Here is a 17,764-nt window from a genome sequence, read left to right as displayed (position 1 = left end):
CATGGAAAATTCACATTGTATTTTGTTTCAAAGTAAATAGATTGCAATATCCCCTGAGGAGTCACATTCATGACACGGGGACAGTGAGTAAACATAGATTAACGTAAGCGTTTGTGCAGTTGGTTGTCAATAATGTCCCTGACGTGATAGCCACGCTAATTGCCTCAGTAGAATTGCTCTCACGTCAATAATAGTCTGCTTAACCGATCACCAGTCCATCTGAGCAGCTGAAACTTTCCGTACAACTGAACGCTGCTTCTGACGGAATATGGGATATCCGGCGATTTACTACATCGCGGCCATTTTCTATCCTGCACTTGTAGCGGTTGGTGTCCCCGGTAAGGTGCCGGAGCTGGTTACTTTATGTACGGTGCCGTCGTTACTCTGCTGCGGAATCCGCACTGTTACTGAGCGCAGATGCTACCATCGGCTGAAACGTATTTCCCGGATGGAGAATTCAGGCATCTGATTGTTTTATTTTAATTTTCCTTACTTTGATCGAAGTGATTTTCCTTTTGTCATTTATGTTCGTGCCGATATTGGCATTGTTTCATAATTTCACCTGGCTAGGCATTCTGAAGTGATGCTGGTCTATACTTTTCTAGGTCCGAGTTTCTATCAGAGTAGATCTTATTACAACGTGGCAGCTTATTTAAATGATTTCCCAGTCTATTTTCGACACGTAGGCCTGTTCTTACAAAAGTCACTAAATGATAACTTGTGCTTTGTATCTCTTGATTCCACTTTGTCATCGCTGCAAACAATCCCTTCAACTCTTTCACCTCTAATAATGGAAATGGTGTTGTTTACTGGCACGATCGTCCGTTCACCGGTACGTGAGTCCCGGAACTCGGATGCCTCGCTCTAAACTGTGGGAAGGTCGCCAATCCACTGACACTCACATCCGTCAGTGTCCTCCAGCCGGAGCGCAGCGACGGAGACCGCACACACTGGACTCCCGCTTTTCACTTCCAAACAGAATTCCATGGGGGCATTCAGAGATTTGCTGCTGAACATAGATATATTTTGCTTTCCTATTTCTTGAGGTTAATTTATGATCCTATCTCGGGGAAAATGCGGAGTCTCCAAATGCATCACCCGTTACCTGGTCGGAATGGCCTCAGCAAATCTGATGGTGGTTGTCGTTATTGCTTTAGTGGAACAGACAAACAATATCTACATTTATTCTAGTTATAATTCCATTTTTTTTTTCAATTTATTGCAGTTAATTTAACGGCGATTGTGATCCTATTTCGTGGAAAATGTGGACTCTCCAAATGCATCACCCGTTACCTGGTTGGAATGGCAGCAGCGGATCTGATGGTGGTTATCCTTGTTGTTTTAGTGGAACAGACCAACAATATCTACATTTATTCCAGATTCCTGCTCATCACTCCTGTATGCGCTCTGACAGTTGTAATTGGGAGGGTAGCGACGGACTGTTCTATTTGGTTTACGGTTAGTTTTACCTTCGATCGCTTCATCGCAATATGTTGCCGAAAGCTGCGGGAACGATACTGCACCGAGAGAACAGCAACGGTGGTTATCGTGACCGTGGTTATAGTGAGCTGCGGAAGAAGTGTCCCGATTTACTTTGCACTTGAACCTTACGTCATCATTGAGAACACGCCGTGGCGGTGCATCGGCAGATATGAATTCGTTACTTCACCCGTGTGGAGAGGATACGAATTACTGAACAGTATTTTAACACCATTACTACCAATCGGCTTACTCGTGGTGTTTAACGGGTTAACTGTAAGACATATCGTAGTGGCAAATCGAGTCCGCAGAAGGCTTCGGCACAGCAGCGACAATCAGAAAGATGCCGAGGTGGAAAACCGCAGAAAATCGATGATTTTGTTGTTTTCTATATCAGCTAATTTCATATTATTCTGGATGCCCTACGTAGCCTTTTCCCTGAAGTGGCAAGTGCAAAACTATTTTTACCAGGACAGATATTTGAGTTCCCCGGTATACATTCTGCAACAATTTGGGTACATGTTGCAATTTCTCAGCATGTGCACCAATACTAGTATCTATACACTGACACAGAGGAAATTCAGAGAAGAGCTGAGGAATGGAATGACATATGTGTTTACATTAAATGGCCATTTGTGTAGATAACACCCGCGTCTAATGATAATACGGCGGAGTTTTCAAATAAAGCTGTTTTACAATGAACTGCATTGGCAAATACGTCTTGAATTCAAACAATCATTTGCCTGGTCATCCGGAAAATGCAGAATTGATGGAAGATTGCTGACTTCATGCAGTTCAGGTAGGTAACAATACAAACGTTGAATGCTGCTGGCGTGATTGTTACAACGGTTGAAGTATGATCCAAACTATCACAGACATTCGACTGTCACAAGGGCAGGAATGGCTTCAGGACTTTCCGTGTTTTAGATTTTGAAAAATGGACCGAGTTGGGTAACAGAGTGTGAAGGGATTGCGATGGCAGACCAGAGATAGTATCACAGCTGCAGAAAGGGAGGACGACGTGGAGCGTTCGTTTGTTAATAGACTGTGAGACGAACGCGGAACCATGATCAGCTCATTTGGAGTATTCTATACAGTCGCCCACCAGATTAACAAAACAAACATTCAAGAAGAACAGTGAGGAAACGATCGGGAGCGGAACTTGGACATGTTATTGGCACTGACAATTGAAACGTCCCTAATATTCTTCGGCACCTCCCCCAGGGTAAAAGTTTTTGGTATGGCATAATTTATCAGTTGTGTCCAGGATGGATTCATGTCACTATGAGGCGGGCTAGTGAACAGTCCATACGAGATCTAATAGTAGAAAAGCAAACGGATCAGGTGGCAGATCTCTCCACGGGTCAGCATTTCAGAATGATAGAGCAGAACCCCCCGACATTTACCTTGCACAGGGACAGGACCAGAGTGCATGGACTGTGTTTAATCGGGGGTCTGCGATTTATGGTGCTACCTGGCAAGAACTTGGGAAGGACAATGGGAAATGGTGTTCTCAGGGAAATGCGAAAGAGATGTTGTTCAGGGAGCACTTACATAGGGTTCAATATAGGTTTGCCTCATTGAGGTAGGGAAATGATGATAGCTAAAGTAACCCTGGGTTACAAGAAATGTGGAGCAACCCATCAAGAGAAAAGAAAGAAAGATATTTACGGTTTAGGAAGAAAGGATCAGATAGGGCTATGGCGAGTCAGAAGGGGAGAAGAGAAGGCCTTGGCGAGTTGCTCTAATGCAAGTGAAGAACAGGAGGAGAGTGGAGATCGTGTGGGCAGATCAGAGGTGAAAGAGGAAAATTTGTGTCTGGAGTCCAAGGAGACATTGAAGCACCTCACTGAAGACCTTTGAATCGTGGCTTTATCATATCAGGTGTAGATACGCTCATATTTTGATCCCTTGAGCCCTGAATCCACATGGCCGGTGTGGAATCCGTGTCTCCCTCTGAAATCAATAATAAATGAAACATACAAAATGACACAAACTGACAACGCAGCGCGAGCAAAGTAAACATCCATACTCACACTTGTCTTCCTTCAAAACTATCGCAAGCAATTGCAGAATACAGAATAAACAACTTGTGAAGCAAAAGGCCTCAGCACGTATTCTACAGAACTTAGGAGAGTAAGATATGGGGAGCTGAGGCTCCCATACACTAACACTTCATAGAATTTTGAAAAGTCTTGCAGGCTCCGAATTTCACATCCATTCCTGGAAATCACTTCTGGCAAGGAGACACACAATTTCTGCCACATGTATGGTGAAAAAGATGATGAATTCAATCATCCAACAACACAAACTAAAGAAACACACGACTCCCAAAAAGTATTTCATTACCATAATCTTCCTCCTTCTCTTTCAATTGAACTCACTTATGATCCACACATTGTGGAATATTTTAAAACCGCAATGCAACCATATTTTAAAAATATCACAGAAAATGGTATGCTCTTATTTGTTCAACAGTTATCAAACATCTGTAATGGCAATCAGACAATATTTAATAGAGCCTTTCGATTCCAAGACAAAGAGACACAGAAATTAATATTCAGCACAATTAAAATATGATGTCTCCACAACTCCAAACATTCAACGACTGCCAGGATTTCCCACCTCCAATTTCTGATCAAGAATGGCTGATCCCCAGCTGGGCTCCACCAGGAGCTGCTCTAAAAAGCCATCTTGTGGGCATTCTAGGAAATCACCCTCTTGGTATACAGCAACTACCTGATCTTCCCATTATATCTGCATGACTATCTCCCAGGAATACGGCAATATTGCTGTTTTGACATGCATTTTCCCTCTCTCGTTGCAATTTGTGGAAGATATACATACTACTGATGGGGGGGTCTCTATAAAAATCCCATCAGTGTCTTTTCACTCTTGCTATTCCTCTGTTCTACCCACAGTGACTCAACACCTTCCGACTCTAATGATTTGATTTTATTTTTTATCAACAGAACCATACAACCTTCTCTGCCTACCTGTGTGTCCTATTCAAGAAACATGCAAGTATATGGGACACAAGAGACCCTGCAGGTGCTGGGAATCTACAGCAATACACACAATGTGCTGGAGGAGATCAGCAGGTCAGGCAGTGTCCATGGTTGGGAATCAACATCTTGGGCCAAGACCCTTCATCAGAACTCTTGATACAGAGGTATCTGGAATATCAACAAGCAGAGAAAATAGAAAGTAGTGTGAAAAAGCAAAAACATGTTTCAAAATTTACTTCAAGGCTTAAGAACATTTACCAAACATATTTCCATGGTATAGCAAATACAACAAAGGCAATAAACTCTTTCACTATTCCCATATTAATATATTCCTTGGCAAAATATCTTGGTTCCATTCCAATCTGGAAACTTTACAAAAAAAAATAAGAACTGAAATGACAAATTCAGAAAAGACTATTTACACTCAAACACACTTAGATTAACACTACCAAGGACAGAAGGAGGAAGAGCTATAACAGACATTAAAAAAAAAATCACTCAACAGTCTGGTAAGATTTCTAAAGTATATATTTTCATCAAAAATACAGGATTCAGCACTCCATGCGAGTATATACAATTCTGATAAGAAATACAGACCAGAAAACTTAAATGAGAGGCTAACTCAGAAAAATGAATCATCACTATGGAAGAAAACATTAACCAGTGGAATGAGTATGACCCTCCATGGGAGACATCCCAATGATCTGAGCAGACTAGCTGGTGACAGGGAAGCATCGAGCACCTTACTGCGAGTTGGAGACCTCTTCACAGAAATAGGGGTTGCTTGGGGAAATACAGAACAAGGTAGTTAACATTTTAAAATATCAAAATTACATTAAAGACAAACAAACCAGGCAATAAATGCAGAAAATGCCAAGGGAAACCAGACACAGTCCAAAATATTCTGGGATCCTGCAGGAATTTAACTCAATCTGATTACTTATATAGGTACAATCAAGTGACAAATATCATTCACCAAAATCTTGCTTTAAAATACAAACTTATGAATGACCACCGTAACATCATAAAGGCACAATAAATTCAAGCCTTATCCAGTTTTAGAGTAAAAATCTTACAAAGTATATGATAATCAATACATAACCACTAATAGGACAATCCGTAATAACCATTCGGATATAATATTACAGGATAAACAAGCAGGAACAACTCCCTCAATAGATAAAAACATTCCCCACACACACATGTTCCTCAACCAGAGGAGCACCTCACAACAGGCAGTGTTTGTGTTATCAGTCAGACAAACAAATTATTTTCCCTGTCAATCAGCTTCCAAATGTTGCTACTCTGACATATGTTGCCACGCCCCGCTACTGATACCCTTCTCCTCATTATACATTCTTACCCCGACCATCGTCCAGAGCCCCAAACTCTGCCCTGTGCCCGCTTCTGGTTTCTGACTCTTCTCCGTTGAACATCCAACTGATGGTTTTCCATTCTGTTTTCAGTCTTTAGAGGACAGTGGTGTTTTCTAACAACCCTTTAGAAGCAGAAAAAATGACCCATAATGTGAAAAAGAGTCATGATTAAGGAGGTTAACTCCCAATGTCATTCTCCCTCAGCCCAGAGATTGGAGGGGCAAAGAATATCTCAGACAGAACTGTAGTCAGCTCGACTTCCTCAGTCTGCAGAGAATTCAGGGGAAACCTCTTAATTCACAGAGTGGTGACTGTTTGGAAGCCATCACCACAGGGAGAGCGAGAGGGGAACAACAGGGGAGGATTTAAAAGGACTGTCATGGAACAGAATCACTGGCAGGGTCCAGATGGCCTGAGTTGACTCTCTTCTGTACACTAGTTGTGTTGTAAATTCACTAAGTACTGGAGACAGAGTTTAAAATAGAACTGAATTATTTGTCTAGGATCCAGAATATTAAACTCCAGTCCCGTTAAAGGTGAATGTGCAGCAGAAGAAACTCCTCCCATGCCCAGTGACCAGGGTGCAGAACTGGGTGTGGTGAGCAGCAGCAATAATTGCAGAGTTCAGCACCGACAGTCACTGCTGAAATTGCATTGAGAAAAAATGATGGACAAATATCCAGCATGCAGCTTATTGAAACTTTCTCCCCAGTGTGAACCCGGTAGTGTGACACAAGTGTAACATGCTGTAGGTTTCACTGCTAACATAATAGCCTCTCTGTAATATTTCACTGCTGAGGTAATGGTTTCTCTGCAGCAGCAATGTTTGGGTTACGACTAGAGATAACAGGGTTTTGGAGTGTGGGTGATCCAATAAGAGAAACATTCTTTCTTGCGAGTCTGGAAGAGAGATTTTCATGGTCTTTTGCCGGGAAGAGATGAGAAGACGCGAATGGAGAGAGTGGGCCCTTTTTCTTATTTCTTCACGAACCATATAGTCAAAGTAAGAATTATAAAGCACAATCCTTTAATCACAGATTGTGTACTGTTTGTTATTTCAGGGTACTGATTTGTAACAGGGGACACATCGTGCAGTATCCACCCAAATGAGATTTCTCAAGTTTTGCCGGGCTGGGGGGCTATCACCCCCTATATTATACTGCTAGCCAAAACAAGAGTTACATAAGGTCAGATGACTGAGTGAATCACTTCCCACATTCACAGCAGATGAATGGCCTCTCCCCAATGTGAACTCGCTCATGTAACTTCAGTTGAGATGAATGAGTGAATCCTTTCCCACAGACAGAGCAGGTGAACAGTCATTTCCCTGTGTGGGCTGACTGGTGTTTCTGTAGGCGATATGATGAAGTGAATCCGATCTCACAAACTGAGCACGTGAATGGCCACTCTCCGGTGTGAACTGACTGGTGTCTCAGTAGGTGATATGACAAAGTGAATCCCTTTCCACAGTCTGAGCAGGCAAATGGCCTCTCTCCATTGTGAACTCTCTGATGTACCTTCAGTTGGGATGACAAAATGAAGCCCTTCCCACAGTCTGAGCAGGTATAAGGCCTCTCCCCAGTGTGAACTCGCTGATGTATCTTCAGTAGAGATGACTGAGTGAATCCCCTCCCACAGTCTGAGCAGGTGAATGGCCCTTTCCCTGTGTGGGCTGACTGGTGTCTTAGTAGATGAGATGACCGATTGAATCCCTTCCCACAGTCTGAGCAGGTGAACCGCCACTTCCCAGTGTGAACTGACTGGTGTCTCTGTAGGGAGGATGATTCAGTGAATCCCTTCCCACACTCTGAGCAGGTGAATGGCCATGCCCCAGTGTGAACTGACTGGTGTCTCAGTAGATGAGATGACTGAGTGAATCCCTTCCCACAGTCCGAGCAGGTGAACGGCCACTCCCCAGTGCGAACTCGCTGGTGAGCCATTAGGTCAGATGACTGAGTGAATCCTTCCCCACAATTTCAGCAGATGACCAGTCTCTGCCCAGTGTGAACTGACTGGTGTGTCCACAGGTGGGAAGAGTGACTGAATCCCTTCTCACCCACAGAACAGGTGAATGGCCTTGTCCCAGTGTGAACTTGCTGATGTACCTTCATGAATTGACCTTGAATCCCCACAGCCTGAAAAGGTGAATGGCCTCTCCCCTGTGTAAACGGACAGGCATGCCAGTTAGTCAGATGATTGAGTGAATCCCTCGCCACAATCTGAGCAGGAAGGAAGATCGAGTGAATCCCTTGCTCCACTTCTTAAATATCTGGACAGAGACAGCAAAACTGGTGTGTTGTGTTCGAGATTCCTGTAGATATATTCCTTGTCGTTTTTAACCTGAAAAAAGATTTATAAAATCCATCAATGAGTGGAGGACAACACTTAAGAAGAGATCACTCGAGTTGTCAAGGTGTGATCTGGCATCACACTGTTACAGTGAAGTTCAACACAAGTTGGAGAGAGAAATTATCTTCTAACTGGGCACAGTGCTGGTATCTGGAATGACCATTAAACTCTCTGAAGCACTTCCTGTCTCTATAAGAATTGGACATTTCTGCATCTCCAATCTGTGACTTGGCTCAGTTTAACACTCTCCATTGGTAATATTCCCTGTTCCCACTGAGCTGCATGGGTGCCTGGCCCCACCGTAACTGAAACACTCCCAGACAAATCGCCTTTGTTGACGTGCAGCTGGGATTTTCTATTATCTACTGTCAATGTGAAGTGCCACAGTTTTAAAGCCATGTAAACATTTCCTGACCAGATGAATGGTTGGTCTGCACAGCTGTTAAAAGGAATTACATTAATATTAGTACTATTTCATGTCACAGAGTCATAGAAAAGTACAACGTAGAAACAGGCCCTTTGGGCCTTCTAGTTTGTGCTGAACTATTTAGACTGCCTACACCCACACCCATACCATCCAGGTACCTATACAAACCTCCTAAATGCTGAAATTGAGCTCGCATGCAACAGTTGGACTGTCTGCTCATTCCACACCTGGATGACCATCTGTGTGAAGAAGTTTTCCCCCATTTTCCCCTTAATGTTTCACCTTTCACCCTTAACCCATGACCCTGGTTGTAGTCCCAACCAATCTCAGTGGAAAAAGCCAGCTTGCATTTACTCCATCTATAACTCTCATAATTTTTTCACACCTCCATCAAATCTCCCCTCAATCTCTACATTCCAAGGAATAAAGCCCAGACCCGTTCAATCTCTCTTTATAACCCAAGACCTCCAGACCTGGCAAAATCCTTGTGAATTTCCTCTGAACTCTTTCAAACTCTTTTACATCTTTTCTGTAGGTTGGTGACCAAAACTGCACATAATACTCCAAATTATGCCTCACCAATATCTTGTACAATGTCAACATAACATCCATCTCCTCTACTTACCACTTTCGTTTATGAAAGCCAATGTGCCAAAATCTTTATTTCCATCCTGTTGAACTGTGCCACCAGTTTCAGTGAAATATAGACCTGTATTCCCATGTCCCTTTCTTCTACAACATTCCTCAGTGCCCTACCAGTCACGGTGTACGACCTACCCTGGCAGCTCCAACCAAAGCACAACACCTCACGCTTGTCTGCATTAAATTCCATTTTCCATTTCTCAAACCATTTTTTTCCAGCAGTCCAGATCGCACTGCAAGCCATGATAGTCTTCCTCACTGTCTACTGCATCACCAGTCCTGGTGTCATCCTCAAATTTGCTGATCCAGTTAACCACACTATCATCCGGATTACTGATAGAGATGACAAACAACAACAGACCCAGCTCTGATCCATGTGGCGCTCCACTAGTCACAGGTTTTCAGTCAGAAAGGCAACTATCTGCTACAACACTCTGGTGATGAAGTTTTAAGGGTATTGGGGGATGTAAGAAATGATTCTTGGGTTCTTGTAAATAACAGGTTAAAACTAAGTCCAAACTTATGTGTGCTCTGTTCCGGATAGTGTGCAAATCTCTGTTCTGTCCTTCACTGAGGAATCTGCTTGCAGCTTGTTTAGATTAACGACTCACAGATATCTCTTGGGAACGTTATGTAGAGCTGAGTTCTCATGAGACATGAATTGAACTAAATTCATTCCTTTGTCTAACAAAAGAGAATAACTGATAAGGATTGGACAGAACATTCATCTGTAATTAAAACCCTGATTTAGTGGACTCTCTTACCTAAGAAATTAAGTTTTGCTCCAACAGCCTTGGTGGGAATACCAGTTGAACTAAAGTGCTCTTTGTTTCGCTAGTTCTATAACTGTAACGTTTCTGCATGTTAGACAGAGATTCATTATGAGCCGCCAGAGGGAGACGAATTCTGTCTCTCTGATGCTTGGCCCCGAGCTTCTTGCCGGCTGAGTTCGAACAAATAAACTGGGGAAAAGGATAAAGTAAAGAACTGTTTGTAGTGTTGCTATTCATCTAGCAAATTTAAGTTTACACCATAAAAAAGTATCCCATCCGGATACTTCACACCTTTGTACGGCTACTTTCTTCTTTTGACTTCAAGAAATAGAAGAGAACTGTGGACACATCGTGGACACAAGTCTCCCCTCCATGGACTCTCTCTATACTTCCTGCAGCCTCAGTAAATCAGGCAACATAGTTAAAGATTCCCAAGCCTAGGGACATTTTCCATTCTGCTGTTATAAGCAAACTGAAAATTCCTCAGCATTGTTAGATGGACTCTTGATTTCATAATGTAACTCGATGTGACCTTGCACCATATGTCCACCTGCAGTGGATTTTCTCTGTAACCATAATGCTTTGTTACACTCTGTTAATGAATTACCATAACCTACTGTTGTAATGTGTTGATCTGAGAGGATGGTATGCAGGACAAAATTTTCATTAAACCTTGGTACATGACAATAATAAACAATTTCCTACTTTAATTGTGTGGAAATATTAGACAGACTGAGCTTCTCCTCTGGAACTTCCGGAGGGATATTTAACCGAAGTGTACAAATGTTTGAGAAGCCCAGAAAAACAGAAAAGGCTTCCTTCTTGCATTAATAGGGTTATATACCTCGAAACATTGGCTGCTCTTCGGCAAGTTGTAACAGTGGAATAAAGTCAATGGGGAAAAAAAATGCCCACCCACAATGAGAGAACGTGACAGATCTGGATCTCACTCCCTTGTCTGAATGGAAGAAAGATTAAACTGCACAACCACGAGAAACAAACCTGCACACATGAAGTCAGACCCCAGTGTAGCAAAACCATGCATGACATCAGGCACGTGGAGGGGGAGGGAAGGAGAGGGGATAAGATTTTTGGTTCCATGGCTCTCTTCCAGGGAAGGTGGGACCTGTACAGAAGGGACCACAACAAGAGAGAAAGTTCTTTGGAAACTGAAGATCTGAAGGCAGGTAAGTCACTTGGACCAGATGGTTTGCACCCACTGTTCTGAAAGAGGTAGCCGGAGAGATTGTGGAGGCATTAGTAATGATCCTTCAAGAACCACTAAATTCAGGAATGGTTCTGAAAGACTGGAAAGTTGCAAATGTCACTCCACTCTTCAAGAACGGAGAGAGGCAATGAAAGGAAACTATACACCACTCAGTCTGACAGTGGTTTGAACGCTGTTGGAGACGATTGGTAAGGATGTGAATTCAGGGTACTTGAAGGCACAAGATAAAATAGGCCGGAGTCAGCATTGTTTACTCAAGGGAAAATCTTGTCTGATAAATTTGTTGGAATGCTTTGAAGAAATAATAAGCAGGGTAGACAAAGGAGAATTGGTTGATGTTGTGTGCTTGGATTTTCAGGCCTTTGACAAGGTGCCACATGTGAGGCTCCTTAACGAGCTCTGAGCCTATGTTATTACAGGGAAAAGGTAGTGACTGATTGGCAGGAGGAAACGAGTGGGAATAGAGACAGCCTTTTCTGGCTGGCTACTGGTTTCTAGTGGAGTTCCACAGGGGTCTATGTTGGGAATGATTCTTCTCATGTTGTATGCCAATGATTTGGATGATGGAATTGATGACTTTGTTGCAAAGTTTGCAGTGGATGTAAAAATAGGTGGAGGGGCAGGTCGTTTTGGGGAAGTAGGGAGGCTACAGAAAGATCAGGAAAATGGGAAAGGAAATGGCAGATGGAATACTGTTTTGGGAGGTGCATGATTATACACTTTGCTAGAAGAAATGAAAGGGTTGGCTATTCTCTAAATGGAGAGAATGTACAAAAAAAATCTGAGGTCCAAATGGACTTGGGAGCCATTGTTCAGGATTCCCTAAAGGTTAATTTGTGCATTCAGTCTTTAGTGAGGAAGGCAAGTATGATGTTTGCATTCAGTTCAAGAATATAAAATATAAATACAAAACTAAATATAAAAGTGAGGATGTAATGTTGAGACTTCACAAAGCTCCTGGATTATTCTCAGCAGTTTTGGGCCCCTTATCTCAGAAAGGATGTGCTAATACTGGAGAGAGTTCAAAGGAGGTTTACGAAAATGAGTACAGAATTGAATGGCCTGTCATATGAGAATATTTGATGGCTCTGGACCTGTATTCAGAGGAATGAAGGATGATTTCTTTGAATCCTATCAAATGGTGAATGGCCTTGATGGAGTGGATGTGGAGAGGATGTTTCCTGTGTTGGGAGAGTCCAGGACCAGAGGACACAACCTCAGATTAAAGGGGATAGGCGGGCATTCTTTTAGGACGGATATGGGGTAAATTTTTTCAGCCAGAGAGTGGTGAATCTATGGAATTCTTTGCCATGAGATGCTGTGAATGCCAAGTACTTATGGATATCAAAGGCAAAGGTTCCTAGATTCTTGATTGATGACGGTTTATGGGGAGAAGGAGGGAGACTGGGAATGAGGAAAATTGGAACAGGCATGAATAAATGGCAGAACAGGAGAAATGGGCCAAATGGCCTAATTTTGCTCCTATGTTTTATGGTTTTATGTGGGGGCATCAGAATGACGTCACATATGGGTGAAAGTTTGTACTGAAAAGCTGCTTAATGGAGTTTTTTAATGATTTCGGGGAGTGAGCGAAGGAAACCTAATGGGTTTCATCAGTGAACCAACATTGTGTGATTTAAAGTCCCCTGCAAGATACCCTGCTCTGCCATGTTGTCCGTAGAGTGGGCAGTGTGGTGCTTGTCTCGAGTTGGGTCACAAAACTCCAATGTTTCTGAGGAGGACTTCCCAGAGTGATCTGGTCTGGGGTGGTTCAGTCAGTGCAGTGTCTCGTTGTTTTGTATTTTCAGAAATAACAGTTTTACTGATATAAACCAGAATTGCCAGCAGGGTAAAGACAGGTTCATATCAGTTAACTGAAGACCTCTCGTCCCTGTGGTCCTTGTCTCCCGGCAATCTAAACACCCCAACAGTGTAGGTACCCGTTCATCTAAAAGTGAGTGAATCATTCCGATAGTTGATCACTGAGAGGAATTATATTTGTTGGGAACAGCTAGACGATAGGAAGCAGATGATGATGATAGGAAGCTGTTTATTGGAGTCGAGGCCCTGTGCCTCGTGGAGTTCTCCAGAGTTTGGGTAGTGAGTTTGCAGCAAGTAATTTCAAAGAATTACCTCTTTTTGCAAGATAGTAAATATAAGCACCCCTCTTTCCCTCTCCACACTTAGAACCCACCAAAAGCTACTTCAGAAGATGCAAGTTCTTCAAATGAGCAAACACTGAGGGAATGTGCGTGAGTTTAAAGAGCTGGGATACTGACAGAATATTACCAGACCTGGAGTGATTGCAACTGGGTCTGACAAAGGCATAACTGATATTTCTGGGCACATTCATTCTCACCTCAACAATTCCCTACCTTACTTTGTACAGATATGTAATGTCTAAAGGACCAGTGTCTGAGTAAATGAGACTCACCAAACTTTCTCCTGGTGAATCAATGGAAACCCTGAGTCAGATGGGTTCTCTCCAGTTTGTGCTCTCAGTCCTCGGGCTGGTTCACTTGCTGCTGTTCCCTCGTCTTCAGTCGTAGTTCACTTCCAGTTGTGGGTTTTTCTTCCAATAAAACTCTCACCGCAGGTCTAACTTTAACATGAAAGATAATGAAGCATGTCAACAATACAAAGGAGAACAAAATATTTCTGCTCACTGAAATCTAAACATTGCAGACAAATATAATGATCTCAGTGAACAAATCTGTAATTGTCCCTGACAAGTCACAAGACTTGATTTGGGATAGGAAGGACTCATCGTTCAGTCATGGTAAGATATAAGATGGAGGAACAGAATTAGGTGATTCGATCCATCGAGTCTGCTCCAGCACTCAACCATGGCTGAGATTTATTCCAACACCATATTCCTGCCTTCCTCCTGTAACCCTGAAGCTACTTAGCAATCATGAATATATTAATCTTTGCCCTAAATACACACAAATGACAGCCTCAACCACACTCAGTGGCAACAAATTCCACGCATCAGCCATCTTTTGGCTGAAGAAATTTTTCTCATCTCAGTTTTAAAGGGAAGCCTCTTTATTCTGAGACTGTGCTGTCAAATCAGACTCTCTGTGTAATGGAAACGTCCTCTCCATGTCCATTGTATCCAGGCTTTTCAGCATTCAGTCAGTTGACTTAACCACACACCTGCTTTCACCACCCCGTTAAATGCTCCTCATTCATAAAGCTGATCATTTCTGAGATTATTCATGTGAACCTTGTTAGCAACAACCACACTGAACACATTTTCACGTATAACAGACAATCAGGAAATGTAAACCATTCCAGGGTGAACGTAATAAAAAGAAACTGGAATCACCGGAATCGCCCAACAGGAGAGAAGCTGCTGTGGGCAGAGCATCAAATTTAACGATTCAGGTTCACAATCTTCTGTCAGAATGGATTCACAATTTTCCATTTTTAGTGCAGACTGCCAGCAACGTGAGTTCCTGTTTGATTTCCACTGCCTGACAGACAGGTGACAGTGAGGAGGAATTTCCATACACAGTTCGAACACTGAACCCCCAGGTCTATTTCTACTGGTGTAAACACAGAACAGCCCATTTGATCACAGCCTCTCCTTGTGAGGGATGGAATACAAACTCATTCGCTCCTCAGATTAACAGCCATTTCTTCCAAAGGAACTCCAGATATGAACATTTGATCCCAGACCAGAAATATTCGTTCAACACCTCATAAACCTGGGTCCATTTTACTTGGATCTAAAACTGTGATATCCCAGGACCCAACCTCACAGAGCCACACAGCTGGACGTGCCACTTACCCACACCGAGAGTCTCACACATCATCCCCACATCTCAGACTGGGTGGTGCAGTCAGGGATTCCCCCACAACCAATGTCCAGCTGCTTGAAATTTCTGCTTCATTGCATAAGGATGACCACCCAGCCCCATCTGTAGAAGCAGTGACCAATGTCAAAGCCAAAACACCAATAGTTCCATATCCCTGGAATGCCAATCACAGGATTATAGCCCAAGCACCAACATCTCCCAGTACTCTTTGCTGCCAGTAAAATGCTGCAGTGTGTCAGCCAGTCACAGTTCAATAACTAGCACCTCCACACCAATGCACAACAGAACTGGAACCTGATGACCCTTTGGCATTCCAGCTCACAAAAACTGATTCCAGAAATAACTCAGCGAGGCCAAAGCTGTAAAAGAACACTCACAATGAAGACAAGTGTTAGAAGAAAGATTGCTGATATATATCATTGAAGAGGTGTAATGCAGGGTGGACCAAGGTTGACCCAGATGGTTGATATACATCACTGAAGTTGGGGGAGAGAGAGACTGGACAGAGGTTGAACAAGATGGGCAGGGAATGAGCAAATGGAACCAGGTGGAGAAGAGTTCAAGAAGAATCAATGATGGTTCTCCAGCAATACACAGATACAGAATTAATAGTAAACACTACCATATAAAAGATCTTAAAATGACGAAGTTAGAACAAACAATAAGAACTTTGGCATTTACAATTTGACCCTCACCAAATTTTTATCAGCACACCATAGAAAGTTTCCCATCTGGACACTTCAACCCCTTGCATGGTAACGACTCTGCCCGTGACTGTGAGGAACTGCAGAGACCTTTGGATACAGATCAGCACATCACAGAAACCATTCTCTCCCCTAGACTTCCCAGTCCCTCGGTAAGCAGGCAGTGAAATCAAACATCCCCTCAACCTGGGACGTTCTTTCTCACCCACCCCAGTCAGGGAGAAGACACAACAGCCATAATGCTCAAGGACAAATGCGAGGAGCCTCAGGAATCGAGGCGAGTTGGGAGAAGTTAACGGGACTCAGTGGCCAACATCAGATTTCCCAACACAATATGGACGAAGCATCACCACACATCCTGGGTCTTTGAGACAATAACACGTGATCTTGCGTCGCACAGCAGAGGGCGGGGCAAATCTGCGGGAAGCAGCCTCACGTGACCTGTTGGCGGGACTGCCATTTCAATTCTGCGGAAATAGACAGCCTGGGCTGCTGGTTTGAATCGTTCAATGCAGATTCAGTGAAGTCTGCGCATTTTTGACGAGTCCAGATAACTGGGTACTAAATGAGTAATCGGCCCTCAGTTCCGGGCTCACGGCCAACATCGGATCTCCCCGCTCGGGATCGGTCTCTGTACTCACAGATGGGAAAGTGACATCTTCGGCCCGCAAACAGTGATCCCGACGCCCGGGTCTCCGACTGAGAAAGCGAGGACGCTTTCCCAAATCCGCAGACGACCCGCTTCGGCACTGAGCAGGGAAGAAAACACTGCCCAACCAGCATTGTGAGCATGCTCGAAGTGATTATTGCATCATCCGGAGGGCGGGGCCTCGGAAACAGACGCGCAGATACTGCCCATCTGTGGTTAAATGGGAGGGGCGAACGGGATCACGTGACCGGTGTGTGTGTGTGTGTGTGTGTGTGTGTGTGTGTGTGTGTGTGTGTGTGTGTGTGTGTGTGTGTGTGTGTCTGTCTCTCTCTCTCTCTCTCTCTCTCTCTCTCTCTCTCTCTCTCTCTCTCTCTCTTCCTTCTCCTCCTCCTCCTCCTCCTCCTACCCTCCAACCCCACCCCAGGCAAAGCATTCCAGCTACCCATCACTCTGTGGAAATAAACAAACTTGCCCCTCACATCTCCTCTCACCTTAAATGTATTAGACATTTCAACCCTCAGGAAAAATATATTGTCTCTATCTATTCCTCTCATCATCTTATAAACGTCATTCCAGTCTCGCCTCAGCCTGCGCCGCCCTGGGTGTCCAACCTCTCGTTACAGCTCATGCCCTCTAATCCAGGCAGTATCCTGGTAAACTTCTTCTGCGCCCTCTCCAAAGTCCCGACATCCTTCCGAGAATGGGGGCGACCAGAACTGTATGAGATACTCCAGATGTGGTCTAACTAGTTTTATAAAGCTGTGTTATGAACTGTAACGATTTAGAAACGAACCAGCAGCAATACAGTTCACACTGGAATCTGGTTTTGATGTTAAATCCACTATCTTTACTAGTATCTACTTATAATGTAGTAACTTAACGAAATAAAGGAAAGTTTACAGTGTTATGTGTATATATGTGTAAATATAACTCCCAAACTATCGAGTCTGAGGGAACAAAGCTTAGAGTCTTCAGATGGTAAAGTAGGAAAATTCAGTAATCCACGGAATAAATGATGGGAGAGAGATATTTGTAATCCAGGGTGAAACGTAGAGAAAAGGCCGTTACATCAAAATAGCCGTCTTCGAAGTTCTTATCCGTTGAATCCGTCCACATACAAGTTATCAGCGAAAGTGACCTGTCACAGGAATACTGTCTTCCAGGGGTTACCACACAACACACCCAGGCAAGGGTTAACACAAGCGGTCCCCCAAAATATTCCAAAAATTCACTCCTATGGATTATACGAAGTGATAGCCACACACATTCGTTGTGGTTCCCTGTACCGATGATCAAGAGCATAGG

At 43.4% G+C, this 17,764-nt stretch overlaps 2 protein-coding genes across 4 annotated transcripts; one reads left to right on the top strand and one right to left on the bottom strand.

Annotated features, from left to right (window-relative positions):
* Positions 1-251: 251 nt before the first annotated feature.
* Positions 252-4,777, top strand: LOC140207691 (probable G-protein coupled receptor 139). Its single transcript, XM_072276245.1, has 3 exons — positions 252-338; positions 1,226-2,278; positions 4,452-4,777. The coding sequence occupies exons 1-2, from the start codon at positions 269-271 to the stop codon at positions 2,122-2,124; spliced, it is 969 nt and encodes a 322-aa protein (XP_072132346.1). The 5' UTR covers positions 252-268; the 3' UTR covers positions 2,125-2,278; positions 4,452-4,777.
* Positions 4,778-4,997: 220 nt separating this feature from the next.
* LOC140207007 (uncharacterized) lies at positions 4,998-16,592 on the bottom strand. Of its 3 annotated transcripts, none has more exons than XM_072275326.1 (3): positions 16,452-16,592; positions 13,717-13,884; positions 4,998-8,203 (listed from the first exon to the last, which is right to left on the bottom strand). In XM_072275326.1, exon 3 carries the CDS (start codon positions 7,801-7,803, stop codon positions 7,183-7,185), a length of 621 nt encoding a protein of 206 aa, XP_072131427.1. In that variant the 5' UTR covers positions 7,804-8,203; positions 13,717-13,884; positions 16,452-16,592; the 3' UTR covers positions 4,998-7,182. The 3 variants fall into 3 exon arrangements, with proteins under 3 accessions (XP_072131427.1, XP_072131429.1, XP_072131428.1); XM_072275328.1 differs by having other exon boundaries at positions 13,717-13,880; XM_072275327.1 differs by lacking the exon at positions 16,452-16,592 and adding an exon at positions 15,802-16,440.
* Positions 16,593-17,764: the final 1,172 nt, after the last annotated feature.

Source organism: Mobula birostris, chromosome 13 (assembly GCF_030028105.1).
Source record: "Mobula birostris isolate sMobBir1 chromosome 13, sMobBir1.hap1, whole genome shotgun sequence".
Classification (NCBI taxonomy): Eukaryota; Metazoa; Chordata; class Chondrichthyes; order Myliobatiformes; family Myliobatidae; genus Mobula; species Mobula birostris.
This window is presented reverse-complemented; position numbering and strand designations above follow the sequence as displayed.

Coding starts and splice junctions, on each gene's coding strand:
- LOC140207691 (XM_072276245.1), top strand. CDS start 269: ATGGGATATCCGGCGATTTACTACATCGCGGCCATTTTCTATCCTGCA. Junction 339..1,225: donor TGTAGCGGTTGGTGTCCCCG/GTAAGGTGCCGG, acceptor AATTTATTGCAG/TTAATTTAACGGCGATTGTG.
- LOC140207007 (XM_072275326.1), bottom strand. CDS start 7,803: ATGGCTCACCAGCGAGTTCGCACTGGGGAGTGGCCGTTCACCTGCTCG.